Raw genomic sequence first — 16,660 nt, 5'->3', positions numbered from 1 at the left:
CATTAGAGGACAGAATGCACGCTGAGTGGGACTGTGTCAAGGAGAGCCGGATTTCTGAGAATCAGACTCACTTCCTTGGTTGTAAAGGGGCCAAAAGAATGGACTTGGACATTAAAAGTGATGGGCCAGCTTCACCTGTCCCATCTGGAAAATCAAGGACATGACCTTACTGCTCCACTCTGGATGGTTTGGACAAAGTCTCACTGCATCTTTGCATTCTGTCTTCTCTCTTCTACAAAGGCAGTTGCCAGCTTTATACTGCTTCTGTCCTCAGGCTGAAGCCACTGTGTGGGGAAGCATTGCTGCTCTAGCCAATATGCCCATAAGCCTGCTCCTGGTACCTCAGGCTGTGGTCTTGCTCAGTGGGAACTGTGTTCCTCTCCAGATTCCTATTGAATCTCCCAATGAAGGAAGGTGAGCCAGGCCTGGAGGAGAAATTCTGAGTGCAAATTCATCACTGAGCAGAATTTTCAAATAAGCACTGTATTACTGTACCTTCAGAACTGGGGAAAGGGTTCGAGGCAGTAGGAGAGGAAACAAAATGACTTTCCCTAATCTTGTCATACTTTTGGTAAGCAGGTAAGCTAAAACTATATGTTCTAGCACTCTAAATCAGCAGACACTTTTATGGGTGGAGAATGGGCTTTTCATGTCTACTTGTGGGGGGCTGGAGGGAACTATTTTGTCCAATCAGCTCTTAGAAGGCAGGGATGGGGATTCCACTCCAGGTGGGAAGGCATCAAAGGGAGACTTTCCCATGGTGAGGCAGTAGTCTGTCATCTTGGGGTACAATGGTCCATATACATATTATGTATCTGGTACCTATGATAGTACCTAAATATGTACACTTGTTGCCTTAACTGCAAGTAGAAGTCATATATGTGGCTGATGTGGTGTTATCTGTACTGCATCAGGAAGACACTGAGGACAACCAATGCATTGGGCTGAAATCTTACAGTTTCCTGGAAGTAAGCCCCATTGAAACAGTGGGACTAACTGCTGAGTAGACATGCATAGGATTGCATTATTGGTTCCCCCATCACAGTAAACGCATAGCACACTGTTTCTCAAGCTGTGGGTCGGGACCCAATAGCTGGGTCATGAGCCAATTTGAGGTGGGTCCTCATTCATTTCAGTATTTCATTTTTAGTGTATTAGACCTAATGCCAACTTGGTATGTGACTACATTTAGGGATATCTGTACTTTTAATAGGCTACACAAGGATAGTCAATGGGGCTTACACCTGAATAAGTGTGGCTAAGATTGCAGCCTAGGATTGTTAAAAAATTTTCCCAGCTTGCTAATGTCACTTCCAGTGGGTCCTGGGCTAAAAAGTTTGAAAACGCCTGCTAACTGGGTAAGGCATTTTTTCAAGTGGGTTCTCCTCTTTTATTTAGTAGAGGGAGAGTAACTGGCCCTCCTCACCCCACCTTTCTAGTGGCTGTCTGTTGGTGCTCTTTTGCATCTTTTTAGATTGTGAACCCTTTAGGGACAGGGAGCCATTATTTGATTTTTCTCTGTAAACCACTTTGTGAACTTTTTGTTGAAAAGCAGTATATAAATAATAATGATAATAATCATACTAGCAGATATTGCCTGAGCCAGCACACTACACTGACTTGCCTACCTGATCTCAGAAGCTAAGCAGGGTCAGGCCTGGTTAGTACTTGGATGGGAGACCACCTGGGAATACCGGGTGTTGCAGGCTTATACCATAGTCTTTCGAGACTGAAGGTTGCCAACCAACAAGTAGGTGCAGCAGGGTCCCAAAGGATTGTGGGAGAAAAGGGCAAGTGCAGAAAAATTAGGATCTTCTAAATGAGTTGCTTAGCTGGTAACATTAAGCAGCATGCCCATTTTCCTGCTGTAAGGAGTTATTGCAAATTCTGATTTTCTGTAGGATACAGAAGGTTCCCTGGCTATTGACAGTGAGGAGTATGAAACCATGGCTGTGGAGGTGAAGCTGTTGCCTAGGAAGCTCCATTTCTTCTGTGATGGCAGAAAAAAAGAGCAAATGCTTCAGAGTGCATCGTGACCAAAGCAGATGTCAACAGTACCGTATTCAAAGGCTGTGCGTGCTTTCTGGAGGTGCCAGTGCCTGATTGCCAGTCAGCTGCTTCCATTCCAGTGGCACTGCAGCCACAGGAGGTGCCAGAAGATTTGTGTATAATGAAACCATTCTGAAAAGGGGTTTCCTTTTGGGTACATCACGGGCTGAACTAAAACTGAAGGACTCTGTATATGACCTTCCTGAACTACGGTGAAAGCCTTTCTTTTGCAGTATATATGTCTAGAACTACAATGCACTGCTCTTTGCTATGAGCTGGAAATACCGCCTTGCAAATGTCAATACAGACATGTTTCCAAAACTATGTTCTCTTTTGAAGTCTTGAGCTATACTGCTACACAGCTGCTTGCAGGATAGAGGGTCAGCACCCTATCTAGCCCATTACTGGCATGGTGGTTCCTGTCTTGCCATCTGTAGTCCATTAAGGATAGATGAAAGGGATCAAAGCTGAACTTCGATGCATGCAGAGGACCCGTGCTGTGTCACTTTGAATAGATTAAGGAATTGCACATTATTAAAAGCAAGTTGAACATTTAGCAGGCATAAAGGATAGATGTGTTAAAAGTGGATTTTAATAGAGTAAAAAAAGACCATTATTGTATTTACAGATGTTCCTCTTGGGTGTCACATAAGTAGTGGTTTACACAATCCTAGTGTTTTTCCCCCTGACAAACAAAAAAGCCACTGGTACAGTTTACCACTAAAAGGAAAGTGCTTAGTTACAGCCCACTAAGTGACTGGCTGGCTGCCAGTCACATAGTGGAAATAGTCTTCATCAGAGACATTAAATGATCACAGCTTGTAGTATATAGTTGGACTGGAGTGATAGCAATACACTCATTGACTCAGCTGAACACCCAAGGCCTAGTGGCTATTTTTCAGAGATGGCAACAAGTCAGTGTACTGCTGACATTAAAAATGTTGGCTTAGTTCACATGTTCTAATTTCTTAGTTTATGGCTTGCATGAAGGAGCCATATCCTCTTGCTAGGAGTTAGTGCACACATTCAGCTTACCCCTAAAGCACATGGTGTACATGCATGTGTGAGTTACTCCAGTGCAATGTGTGCTTGGGGTAGGAGTAGCACACCACGTCCACTATGGAGTGTTGATGGTAGGATCTAACACGAGACAAAGAGCAAGTACTATTTCCTCTAGAAAAAGAGCAGTTCAGTGTCTGACTGTGTTCTCACAGGCAGTTTAAACGTAAACTCAGTTTAAACGTAAACTCAGTTTAAACTGAAGCAGTTTAAGAATCCACAGCAGAGAATAGAAGTTGTTTAACAGAAAGGTGGTGCATGGAAAAGCAGCAAGCTCAGAGGGGCAGTTTATACTGTATACTGGACACTGAAGCTGCTGCCACATTTTCTTATTCTCATTTAACACTGTCTGCTTGAAATGTTAACCAGCACAAAGCAATTCTCACTTTAGCTGAATCTGTCTGCTAGAGGTGAAAAAACAAAATTAGCACCCCACTAGCTGTTATCTGATCCTGTACATTTCAGCAGCTGTGCAGTCTGTAGGAGCCAAGGCTCTCCCATCAAATTTCAGTCGCCAGTAGGATTTTCCACAACTAGGCCATGCATGCTGCAGTAGCAAGCACCCTGTACTGTCTCTCTCTTTGTGGCGGGAGAGGCGAGCATGCTTTATGCTGACCACCTTGAATTAAGTTCTGCACTAGCCTATCCTTGAATAGCATTGTTTACAGAACTGAGAACTAGCCACTTGCTCCTTAACCCAGGAAAAGGAGCACCACTCAAATGACTGCATGGAGCACCTGCTCCCCCTACAGGTCCCCATTGTGCTCAAGTTTTGTTCAAACTGCTGCAGTAGTAACAAGAACTTTACAAAGGGCAAATCTGGCTCAGAATTTTCCCAAGGCAGCAGCCCAGATTGGTGCTTAAGAATCTTCTTTCATTTTTAAAGCCACTTAATAGCCCTGTGGGCTGCAATGGCAAAGGACTGAGAAAGTTCCTGGGGAATGGATAGACACATCAGGACCATGCAGACCTCTATAAGCTTCTTCCTTGGAAGCAAACACAACTTTGCTTTACACAACCAGCAAAGATGTAACCTTAACTATACACCTCACAGGATCTATTAGTTCAGCCCAGCATTTTAAACTCTGCTACAGCAAAAGCTCCTCTGTTGTAGCAAGGATGATATTGATACGTGTGTCATACAACTGCAGGTGCCAATCTGGAGATGACTGCATTTAAAAAGGTAATTCTCAAGGCAAAAGGACTGAACTGCACTGTGAAAAGGAGACGGTTCCAAGCAAGGCAACACTGCCAAAATGGTTTTCTTGCATTATGTTTCCCCTCTGCGTTGTAAAATTTTATTTTTTAGGTTTTAAGAGAGTCTGCTGTTCCTGCTTGAAGGTCATTTCTGCCCTGCAAATTGTGGCAGTCCCCATTTTCAACTCTTGAGAGGCAATAGAAGAATAAGCTAAAGAGAACTTTAAAAAAAAAAAAAAAAGGTTACAGCACACAAAGATGCTCTTGCCTTGAAATTAAGATCTTTTTAAACAGGCAAAGTTCTTTAGGCACCCATTTAATGGCAATAACAAATGGACAACAAAGGAACCCTGTAAATGAGATGTACCACAGGGCACCCTCAAACCTGCTTCTATCATTGCCATTTTGTTTTACTGGCCTTATTCCTGTGTCTTTATCAGTAGTCTGTAGGCCTGCACAGAGGTAAGTGGTGCAGCTTTATCTCCTGCCATGGAGAAACTGATGGGGGAAAGCTTCACCTCCCAGATGTCTTTGTAACAGGTTGGTGTTGAAGGACCAGAACTACTTAAATTGCCATACTTACCTACTTCTCCCAAGTTCTTACTCTTTCCAGAAAGCTCCTTAAACACTGCATCACATCTTGTTCAAATTACACAGGCACATCTATTTACATAGCAGGCACACAAGCACTGTATGGGCCCGATTCTGACACTACTTCGCTCTAAATGTAAACATTTCAGCTATCACCAACCACAGCTCAATCATTTGTCAGAGAAGCAGAATCCTGAGAAACAGGCATGCTGAGATAACCTGCCTCACACATGAGTCACCACCACCTGAACGATGACCAAGGGCGAGTAACTGTAGCAGCTGACCAAAAGTGTTAAATCCTAGTTAAACATGCTGTAAAAAGTTTAAATTATGGTCTATTGTGTAAAATAAATTAAATCCCAAATCCTTACACAGGAAGGATCTCCAGTAGAACAGATAATTGCTAATTGGGTGAACCCCTGCTAATTGGGTAAGAGGCACCTTTTCAAGTGGGTGCTCCTTTTTTTTTTTTCTTTTTTTTTTTTTCTTTTTTTTGGCAGGGGGAGAGTAACTGGCCCACCTCACCCCAGCACTGTCTGTTCTAGTGGCAGTCTGCTGGTATTCTTTTGCATCTTTTTAGATTGTGAGCCCTTTTGGGACAGGGAGCCATTTAGTTATTTGATTTTTCTCTGTAAACCGCTTTGTGAACTTTGGTTGAAAAGCGGTATATAAATACTGTTAATAATAATAATAATAACAGATATGAGGTAGGACGGACAGGATAAGATATGGAAAGGGGATGGGTCTCTTCCACACAGAAGATGAATGCCATCAAATATCATGTCTCCCCCATGAATCCTTTAAGCATCCATCCTACTATTAATATTTTTCTTGAAAGGCTGAGTGCTCCCTACAAAGAAAAGGGTAGAACAAAAATAAGAAAGCGCTTGGAGCAAGACAGAAAAAAAGGATCTCCTTGCAGTTCAGACACATCATCCGGGTGTAAGGTGCTAAAAGACCAAGGAATGGGTACCAGGAAAGACCTGAATGCACAAGGCCCATTTCTTCCTCCATTCAAGTCCAGCTTTCCCGAACTCTCACCTGCATTAGGCAAACAAAGGTGCTTCAAGCAAAATAGCAGAGAGGCCACTATCTTGAAGGACTGAAGCTAGGCAGTGTCAGACTAAAGCAACAGGATACACTGCCTGGTTGGCAACTAATGGGGGGCATGTTTTGAATTTACCAAGAGTGTTGAAATCAGCCATACTGGCTCTGCCTACCAGCCCAATTCCCTGCAAAGGGCTCATTCAACCTCCCTTCCTTCTCTATGAACAGCAATAAAGGCTGCCACAAGGGTTCTTCCCTTTTAATGCACCTCGCAAGAGATGCATAATGGGATGGAAGGGGTATCCTTAGGATGAAGACCAACATTGGGTGCTAAACTGAGCTCATTGGCTGCCAGTTGCCTACCCTACTTTACAATCAGAGGCACTGAATTCAAAGCAACAGTGAAGTCATGCAAGCCCAGCTTTGTCCACAGTTACAACATGGACCACCAGAAATGGTCTTAAACTCTCTGTAGTGTTTAGATCAAGGGTGTCCAAACCATTTGGCAGGAGGGCCACATCTCTCTGACACTGTCAGGGGCTGGGAAAAACAAAATTAATTTACATTTCAAATTTGAATACATTAATATATTAGAGATGGAACTTATAAAAATAAATGACGGTCTCACAATAGCTCAAGGCCTACAAAAGGCTTTGCACAAAGGAAGGCGGTCTTTCATTCGCTGTTGCTGCTGCATCACAGACGTGAAACAGCAAGCAGTGGAGGGAGCCCTTGTCCCACAGCTCATGCAAGGGGTCAAGCAGTTGCCCTCACGATGAGAGCAGTTGCGTCAGGCCAGCATGGGCTCCTGCGAGCCTCCGAAGGGCCAGAGGCTTATTAGAGACTGGGGGCTCCCCGCAGGCTGGGCTGAGTCCCCGTGGGCCGCAAGTGGCCCCTGGGCTGGGGTTTGGGCACCCCTGGTTTAGACACATGGTGCGCTTGACCCTGGATATAAGGAAGTGCAGTGCTACACAAATAAGCAACAAGGCAGCCAAACCTGAATCAGTGCAACTTATGGCCAACAGACTGCATGATACACATCAAACTAAACTCTAAACCCAGAGCGTTGTACTCAATGTACCACACAAGGAGCCTTCTAGTCTTGTTACACAAATCCAGTGTTTCCTGCAAGCAAAATACTGTAGAAAGTGTACAGTGCAGATCACTACTGGGATCCTCATCTCTATAGAGCAGCACAATAACAAATTCCACTGTTAGCCAAAATTCATGGGAACTAACTCAACTTCCTGTGTAACAGATCACACCAACTTATATCGTGTAAGGAAGTCACTGCCTGAGCAACATGCAGGAGACCAGATACCAAGATGGTAGGTGGAATCATGGCTGCCACAGTGAGTTCAATTGGCAACCAATCCCAAGACAAGAAAGAGTTCAGTTTCGTAGCTGCAGAGGATGCTGACAGATTCTGCAAAGCACTGCTGGGAGTCAGCTGCCCTGGCTTCAGATGGGATCACTTGGAATTGGTCCTTCCCCATCAATCACAGGGTGACTGCAAAGTTAATCATGGCGCAGCAAAGACTAACGAGGCCATCTCTCTGAGGTGGCATAGTAACAAAGACCTATATATAGAAGAAAAAAGATCCAACTATTTAAATGCTCCTCTTCGCTCAGACACAAAAACAAGAGCGCTGTCCAAGTTCAATTGCATTTGAAGCACCAGGTGCAGGAGAATAAGCTGCCCTTTAGAGTCCCTCCCTCATTAAGAGGAAGATGTCCATTGGATACCATGACACTATGTCAACCTTACAGTTTGCCCACAGCTAAACTGGAGAATCTCAAGGGACCACCACTATCCAACTAAAAGGGCATCCTCTACAGCCAAGACACAAAGGCTCAAAGTTGCATTCAAGTTTCACATTGGTCCCCAAGAAAGAGAAAAGTGCTTTCCCCACACACCCAAATCCCCAGTCAACAACAGATCTGGTTCCAAAACAGCTTATGCCGCTGGCTCACTGGGGGCAGAGATGATGAAGAAGAGAATGAAGCACATCACGAGATTTTACAGAACTTGGAAGAAGAAAGGTTGGTCTATCTTGGAAGAGAGAAATCACAACTTGGTTAAGATAATCTGAAAATAAAAATTAATAGGAAAAAGAATATATATAACACTTTCTTTAGAGAGTTCTCTTAAATAAAAGGCAGTCCTTCAAGGTAGGAGTTCCGGGGTGTTCCAGCAAGTCCGCATCACAGAACCATTTAAGAAGTCACCTCCTTGCAATCCTGCATTTGCCACTTTCAGTCTCCGCATTAAGTACAACAAGGGTTGTCAATGACTAGCATGACGTCAATGCCATAGACTTCCAGTAGGTCCATAAGGAAGCTACGGTCACCTTGGGGGTCCAAGCCCATTCCCCGGGCATGGTCAGCTGTCAAGGTCTTGTCCTGGCTGGCTGACACCTCCATCAGTGTCTGAAATATCCGGTTATTCTGCTCCATGAAAAACCTGCAGAGATAATGTGGAATGAATGTGAAGTTAAATGAAGTCCAAAAGAGTTTCACATTCCAAAGGGGGTGTCCATTCCCCATTTTGTTTTGTTTGTGTTAAACTGATCTAGAATTTTCCAAACAGGGTAAATAACCAGAAGTCCAGCTTACAATTACCTAAAAACTTATCACAGGGACAGGAGGAAATGGCCATCTGTTCCTACTCAAAGCAGTCCAAGGAGAGGTAAACCTCAAACCAGGGCTTGAAGAAGAATTTATTGGTTCAAATGTACCAGACTCAATACGTTTTCACAAGGTATCTTCCATGGGAAAACTGCAAATCTTCCTGCTTCAAAAGCTGCTTCCTCGGAGTCCAAGTTCACATGCTGAATATCTGAATCAATGTGTTCCACTTCAGGTATCAGCTTGGAGTCTACCTCTCTGCTTCTCCGGGTCACTTTTTTCCCCATGTGTAACCATTCACCGGGCAGGTAAAACCCAATGTCACCACTCCACCTGTCCTCAGTGGCTAAGCAGGGATTGCAATGTTAGGTTTAAATACATGGTGGGTGGCCAGAGACATCTGACCCCCTAGAAAATTACAGGTGCCATCGGGGCCATTACTCTCTATTTCATCCGGCAAATGCACTCCAGGGGACTCCCTCTGCCAGTCCTTCTTAGTATCTGGGTCCGCCTTCTCTGTAAGCTGCAGAGCAGCAATCAAGGCCCCATTGAGCACGGTTGTCACACATCACCTGCAACTCCATGGCCAGCAGCCACTGAGCTCAGGCTTGGCCAGGCCAAACCATGTAGGTAGCAGTGGCCTTTTTGTGCGTGTGTGTCCCCACCAGTCTCCTCTTTTCACTTTCCTCTCAGGGCTCCAGAGCTCAGCTATAATGACATCACCACCTGGATGGCAACAGCCATACCTGCTCAGCCGCTGTAGGGCTCCGCACAGGAAAGAAAAAAGTTAGAGGGAATCTTGCTGGAGCAGGGTGACCAGATGTCCTCTTTTTCTAGGACAGGTCCTCTTTTTTAGCCTTGTGTCCTGGAAAAGAACTTAAATGCCCTCCTTTTCTCTGTGAGCAGCCCCTGCAGGCAGCGCATAGCCTTCTTGTAAGTTATAAATTATATGTAATAAATGATATGTAATGTAGTTTTAAATGTAATAATAAGTAATATAGTGTTCAAATTTACCACATGAAATCAATATACAAGTATTTTTAGCTTTTATTTCATCATGCCCTATGTTTTTCCTGGCTGTCCTGCATTTTGGGGTGCTTTGTCCTCTTTTGTGGTTATGACATTTGGTCCCCCTGTGCTGGAGACACTGAGGAGCGAGTCTTCCACATGCAACAATGGCCTGCCCTACTTTCAGTTCAACATGAACTCATGCTCTACCAAAGGTAGCAGGCGCCAAACCCCGGCCCACAGGTTGGATCTGGCGCCTGGAAAAAGTGTTCTCCACTGTGCACAGAGCTCAATGTTCTGCACCGCTGCCTGTTCATCTTTCCAGTCGATCTTGTCAGGAAGTTGCACCGAGTGGCCTCTTCCGCTGCCCACTGCCTCAGAAGGCTCTGTGCCCAAATTTCAGGGCAGAAGCAGCTGCCCAGAGTGACTTTCTGACGAGATCAGCTGGAAAGGTAATAGGCAGTAGTAACAGTAAGTGCTGCGCATGCCGGGGAAGGCTATTTCACTACGTGACAGTCCACAGTTTGGAGACCACTGATCTAAGGAATCCCACACAAAATACTCACAGGATGAAGAGATCCTCTTCACAGGAGCTGCAGTCGCCATCCACTTCCTGGGAGTACATCAGCATCTGTCTGAATGGCAGGGAAAAAAACAAACACACACACACACACATTCATCACATCAGTAACAGGAACTGCAGAGGCCATACAGACTTCCAGAGACAACTCTGAGTGGTGATCTTGACCGTCATATATATATATGTATATATATATACCAGCCTAAACAGCTTTAACCCTACATACCTAGAAGACCATCACTTCTCCTCTATCCCAAAAGGGGCGAAGAGAACAACTTGTGACTTCCTGCCCATTCGATCCATGCACATCCAGCACTGTACAGCACCTGCATCCAAGTGGGCATGGCTCAAGCACCTTCCATTTCATTGCTTGAACACTGTTCTGCCCCTCCCCCAATTTTTTTCTTTCATTCCTTTTCTTTTGGACTTTTCGTCAACTAGTTACAGTGTGTCTCTGACCTGCCTAGTCCATGTAATTTGTGAAAAGGAGATGGTTCCAAGCAAGGTGCCTCTGCCAAAATGGCTTTCTTGTGTTCTGTTTCCCCTCTGGGTTGTAAAGTTTTATTTTTCCATTTTAAAAGAGTCTGCTTTCTCCTGCTCCTGCTTCAAGGTCATTTCTGCCTAGCAAACTGTGGCGATCAGCCCCTGTCAACTCTCGAGATGCAACAGAAAAAGGAGCTGAAACATTTTCTTCCTTTTTCGAAAATGGGGAAAGACAACACAGATGTGCCCTTACAACACATATGTGCCCTAACAAAGAAACAGGAAGTTGCAAAAGATGCTCAGGCCTAGTCAGCCTGACTTTTCCCAGGTTCTCTTCTGAACCCCCTCTCCCCCCCAATTCTTCCCTTCGTGGTGAAAAGAACCTTTGGATTGGGATGAGATTTGGTTTGAGGCTATAGGAAGCAGGGAGAAAGAGTTGGCCATCCCCGATTTGGCCCCAATCCAAATCACTCTTTCCCTCTCATCCCAATGGCTGACTTACAAGAAGAAAGTTGTCGGAGCACAGAGCTCCAACCAGCTGTGTGTACTTTGGCCGTCAGCATGCAAATCATGACTCCTGCACTCAGGGTACCGCATAAGCTGAACCACGAAGGGTCAGCCACCAATGATATCCTTGGGAGCTACCTCTGGTCGTTCAGCCGCCGGTACTTCTCTTTGTCCGCGCTGTTGATCTTCAGCAGTGGCTGTAAGTGTTCACGGTGTGTCTTCACATTCTGGTTATCCACATAGACATCATAGAGATTCCGCTTCTCCTCAAAGATCTTCTCCGTCGTACCTGCCGAGAAAAGAGCAGCACCAAGAAGTCTTTGAACAGAAATAGCCTCATCTCCCTAGCTTGCAATCAGAGGTGCAAGGCTTTTTATTGCATGTGTGTTACGGCACTTTAATTCTGATTTTATTGTTTTGGGGTGTGGTGCTTTTAAATGTCGGCCACAGCAGCTAACATTTTTAAAGAAAGCAAGATACAAAAGTAATTAAATGAAATAAAAATTAAAGTTTCTCATCCACAAACAGAGCTCTTTGAATCCCACTATGAAACGCAAATCCTGACAAATTCAGCTCTTATAAGCCATCCATGAGCCTTTGATAGACCCTCCCAAGTTTTGCATTCTGCTCCTACATAGTGCTTTTCCAAAATTCAGAAGCATACACTTCACTTCGTCAATGTTAGAGGACCCTGTAATGGTCTTCTAACAACCTACATGATCCTCATATGTCTTTTTCAGGATGGAGGCACTGAGGTTCAAAGATGGTGGCTTGCTTCAGACTCATTTGATGAATTTGTGGCTGAGGCAATCGGGGATTTCCCAGCAAGTTCTCTTCACCCACTATGAAATACAGGAAGGTGGACTAGATGGGCCTTTGGCTTGATCCATCAGGGCTCCTTAAGTTCTTAACCACTATACTGCAGAAGCTGCCAACACACCAACCCAGGTCTCTTCTTTCCTGAAAACATTGTTATAAGCGAGTCTTATCACTTGAAGGGATGAGGGAAGTGGTTGAAGACAGGAAGTGGAGTCCAACCACTGACCCAACTAGCTCTGACGATGGATCTCCTGGGCTTTGAGTAAGAACTTTCCTAGCCCTACCTGGAGATACCCAAGACCCCTGCAAGCAATCAAGTACTCTACCACAAAGCTATGGCCTCTTCCTCTTCCCATGATATGGCAGAGCGAATATAATGAAGAACTGGAGTGAAAGCAGGATGGAATCATAGCTGCTCAAGGTCTGGGGGCAGGAACCAACAGGCATTCACAATGCCCCGGATCAGGGCAACTAAAAAGCCCACACTTGGCATCCTCAAAAACTAAAGGCACTTTAATTAACATTTCTTCTGTTTACAAGGCTGAGAAGGAAGAGGGGCTTGCACATCTGAATGCTCCCAACATGTACAAAGCAAGCATGCCATGAAGAAGAGTCCAGCTTAACCTTGCCCCTGAAAGGTTTTTCTGCACACAAAGTTTTCTCTTTCTCTGAGGTAATGCAGCATTCAGACACAGAGCTGATGACCCACCCTGAAGTGGTACAGTCCAAGAAAAGCTTTGTTGTTTACTTCTGCAGAATGTATACATCGGTCCACGATTCTTTAACAGTATAGAGTCTGCCAGAGAGGACACTGCAAGAATTGCCAAGTTCTGCTTGCACCAACAAAGGTGCAGAATCCCCAAGGGCGCAAAGCCAGCAATGGAAGACACACGGCCTGCCACATACTTACAGGCCACGTACGACACTTCGGTCTCCAGCATTTCAATGTCGGCCACGTTGACGTAGAAGAAAGGCTTGGATTCTGGAACCGTTCCACCAATACCAGGCAAGGAGACATTCGCAAGACAGCAGCAGCAATAAACTGGAGACAGTGACAAAAGGGAGGTGAGGAAGGCTCTCCAGAGCAACACGGACAACACAGCTTCGGGATTCAATCAATCACCTTGAAACAGTCCTGTAACCTTGAATGTCTTACAGAGTGAACTCTCTGAGTACATGAAGGTGCCTTGAATGGCTGCTAAATGGAAGCCAATCCAGTGGTCCATCCAGCCCAGTACTGCTTACTGGAGTGGTGACTAGAAGCTCTCCAGTGGCTCAGGTAGAGACCTTCTACCTTGATCCTTATAACTGGAGATGCTAAGGATCAAACATGCTTTACTACTGAGTTACATCCCTTCAAAAAAGACCTTTCAAGTGAGGAAATAGCCACAGCTACAAGAAAAAACAACAACCAAATATTCTCCAAAATCTAAATCAAAAGCATCACTGATAGTATGGGGAAAAACATCCAAAACTGCTCTGTACATAAAGCAGCTGATGAAGAGACACCAGTAAGGTCACCTATTCAATAAGGCACTTTATCAGCTATACAATGTGCTGGCAGATATTCTTGCCCCCCCCCCCCCACTTAGAATATTACACACTATACAGGTGGAACCTCAGCATCCACTGATTTGGTATCTACTGATTTGACTCACCACTGATTCCAAAGACCACCTTTAAATGCCTTGTAACAAGGAAAAAAGCACCAGAATCCAATTTCCTACCTTCACGCTGTTAAATAATTATAATTTCATTCCACTAGATTCCATTATGCACCTCACCTAGTGGCTAAATGTGGAATAGTGTCTATACCAATGCATTCTAGGGCGACAATGAAGGAGCAAGAAACCTGGAAATGGGTCTTTAAAGCTATTTTCTCACTGATTTGGTATCCACTGATTTTTTTTTAAAATCCACTGGGTGTTCCGCAACGGAACCGCCATGTATAACAAGACATGACCTGTATAGCATTCTATGGGCAGAAAGTTTGGACTGCTCTGCAATCCACGACTGAGAGATCAGAGCCCTTTTCAGGTATTTAGCATTCATGGATAATGTACACCTTGTACACTGGAAGAGAACTCTCTGGCTCGAATCTGTGTGCATTTGTCCATATGCTTGAACAAACCTCCAGAATGAGCAGCTGTATGCAAGGAAAGTTCTCTTACCATACACAGTAAAGAATACACTGCAGTTTAGGAGTTCTTGATTGCATGGACAGAGCTCTGAGCACGAACAACTGTAAACTGCAAGGGCAGGGAAACCGGGCGGGCTTCCTTCCCCGATCTACGTGCACTAAGTATCCACAGATACTGACTGTCTAAAAAGGTCTTTGGTCTATTCTACATCATCCTGCTGCCACCTTAACTGCCACTCTAGATGTGATCAATCAATTGACTTGGTCTTTATAAACAACCTATTTAGTTCAGAAGGATTGTAGCTCCATGGTACAGCTCAGCAGTGAGAGGTTCAGCCTGGCATCTCTAGGTAGGGCTGGAAAAGACCCCTGCTGGAAACTGTGAAAAGCTGCTACCAGTCTGTGGCTGCAGATACCACACTGACAGCATGATCCTTTGCATGTTTACTCTAAGTAAGTTCCACTGAGCTGAAACAGTCTCTCTAGCTCAGGCTGCAATCCTGCATATACTCAGTTACATAGGAACTCCATTGACTCAGCAGGGTAGGAGATGGGTACATTTAATTTTACATTTCTAACAGTCAACTAGTGCTCCTGGAAAGTCCAATCAGGGAAGATGGCAGCATCCATTCAACTTGTTCCCAACCACTGGCAAACCGGAAAGGCAATTTGCCTCAACTTGGCCGCTGCATTTCAGATAGCATAGAAGTAGCCTGATGTGACTTGGAAGCACATTTTGTCCAAGCAAATGCTCGAGGAAAGACTCTTAGCTGTGGACCACATGGAGCTGGCTCAGCTCCAACTCATATTACAACAGCCAGCAGCCACCTTTGTGGGTAATCTCGAAAGCTACTGATTATAGTAGACATGGCAACACCATCCTTCAATTAACCACCTGTTGTGTAAGCAGCGCTTCCCTCAAAACAGGGATGACCACCTTCTGTTTCAGAAGCAGATTTTCTGACACACAATCCAGACCCTTCACAGGTAACCAAACTCTACAGTCAGGTCAGCACCATGTAACAAGAAGGGTGTGACACGATGTGACAATATGCAATCTGCTAAAACAGTTACATTAATCAAGTTAAAGGCTTTGTTTAGTCTGGATTCTTTTTTTAAACTGGCAGAATTTTTATTTTTGAAACCAACTGTTTTGAACCACACATGCTTCAAAGATGAGGCATTCCCCCAAATGTCAACAAGGGAATGTCAATTTGCACAAGTTATCATCCAAAAGTAAGAGCTGTTTTTTTCCCCCCCTTCAAATTGGTCTTGCTAGAGTCACTCTAACTTTTGACCATAAAGAACTCTTGGTTTGAATTTGGGGGGGCTCAGGGGCAAAACCACCACCCCCTAACTTCCCTTTTTCACTGCAACCTGAGCAAGGGCTATAGTGCTCCTTCTACAGGCTGGTAGCCACTTCTGCAACCCTCTCTTCCCCCTCCTAATGACACCATGTCATCACGTAACCATTTTTCTACGGAGAATGTGGGAGCGAGGACAATCATAGCTCTTAGTTGACAGTATAGTCTCACTTTCGCCTTCCAAAATGCCTGCATTCCCATTTTTACTCATATGCAAATACGTCAAATTAAAAATTATATTATTAATCAACTACAATTCCTTTCACAGGCAACAGCTCTGGTTAGAAGCGCCGTGGATATGCCTGGGTATGACTGATAGCGCAACTCAAAGCTAGAGAAAAACAGAAAATTTAAGCATAAAATAGCTTGGAGTTGTGTTGAACTACTTTTCTTTGTCTTGTGAGTAATGATGCAGACAAAGGTTTTACTAAACCTTGAATAAAATTCTGTGGGGACACTGGGAACCAGACAAAATTGCTTTGGGGTCTCATGGACCACCAGTTGGTAATCCTTGCCTTAAAAACAGGCAGTGTACCCATTTCTTTAGATGACCCCCCTAAATTCTTGCACTTTGAAAGATAAGAGTGAATTCTCCTCCCCTCTGTTCATACTGTTCATTGTTTTTATCACTTCCTATCACATATGTCTCCTCCCCTCCATACCTCTGTAGCAGACCACGCCAACAGGAGGTGGCGAAAATATCAAAATGCGTTTGCGAAGCAGGGCAAACTTCCAGAGAGTGAGGATCTGCTCCCCAAAGAACTTGATGAACTGAGACATGCAGCCTGCGGGATGGGTGATCTGGATTCGGAGAGAAAAAAAGGGGGAATGAAATTAGTGACAGAGCAGAAACTAGACAGTGCTGATCTCAGCCAACAAAACAAAAGCCCTTTAAATCTCCAAGGATGGAGAGGGAAGTCCAAAGTGTTCCAACTTCTCAGGCAACCAGAATTATACCAATTCTCAGAGTCAAACTACTAAAAGACTTCTGTTATGCTTTGGCAGGCCCTGAGCAATCTGATATACCAAAAGGTCAGTGGCAGGTAGAAGACGGAGTTTTATTTGTACCTGTAGCTTATTCTTAGATCACGAGTTTCATTATCAGGCAAAAGATATTTGCAAGATTGTCTTTCAAAAAGAAAACCACCGCCACTAACTCGAGCTTGAATTTCTTTCAACTCTTTAAGG

General features: G+C 44.4%; 2 protein-coding genes across 3 annotated transcripts in view; one reads left to right on the top strand and one right to left on the bottom strand.

The window, feature by feature from the left end:
• Positions 1-2,605, top strand: part of AGK (acylglycerol kinase) — a 53,990-nt gene extending 51,385 nt beyond the window's left edge. For both annotated transcript variants that reach the window (XM_066633743.1, XM_066633741.1), the window contains exon 16: positions 1,902-2,605. In XM_066633743.1, coding sequence (XP_066489840.1) covers positions 1,902-2,036 — 135 coding nt within the window. In that variant the 3' untranslated portion in view covers positions 2,037-2,605. The remainder of the gene's footprint in view (positions 1-1,901) is intronic.
• A 5,045-nt stretch (positions 2,606-7,650) lies between these two features.
• Positions 7,651-16,660, bottom strand: part of DENND11 (DENN domain containing 11) — a 32,611-nt gene continuing 23,601 nt past the window's right edge. The window contains exons 5-9 of the mRNA XM_066634113.1: positions 16,135-16,273; positions 12,879-13,010; positions 11,288-11,438; positions 10,146-10,214; positions 7,651-8,407 (exon numbers count right to left, since the gene is read on the bottom strand). Coding sequence (XP_066490210.1) covers positions 8,212-8,407; positions 10,146-10,214; positions 11,288-11,438; positions 12,879-13,010; positions 16,135-16,273 — 687 coding nt within the window. The 3' untranslated portion in view covers positions 7,651-8,211. The remainder of the gene's footprint in view (positions 8,408-10,145; positions 10,215-11,287; positions 11,439-12,878; positions 13,011-16,134; positions 16,274-16,660) is intronic.

This window comes from Tiliqua scincoides, chromosome 7, assembly GCF_035046505.1.
Source record: "Tiliqua scincoides isolate rTilSci1 chromosome 7, rTilSci1.hap2, whole genome shotgun sequence".
NCBI classification, from domain to species: Eukaryota; Metazoa; Chordata; class Lepidosauria; order Squamata; family Scincidae; genus Tiliqua; species Tiliqua scincoides.
This window is presented reverse-complemented; position numbering and strand designations above follow the sequence as displayed.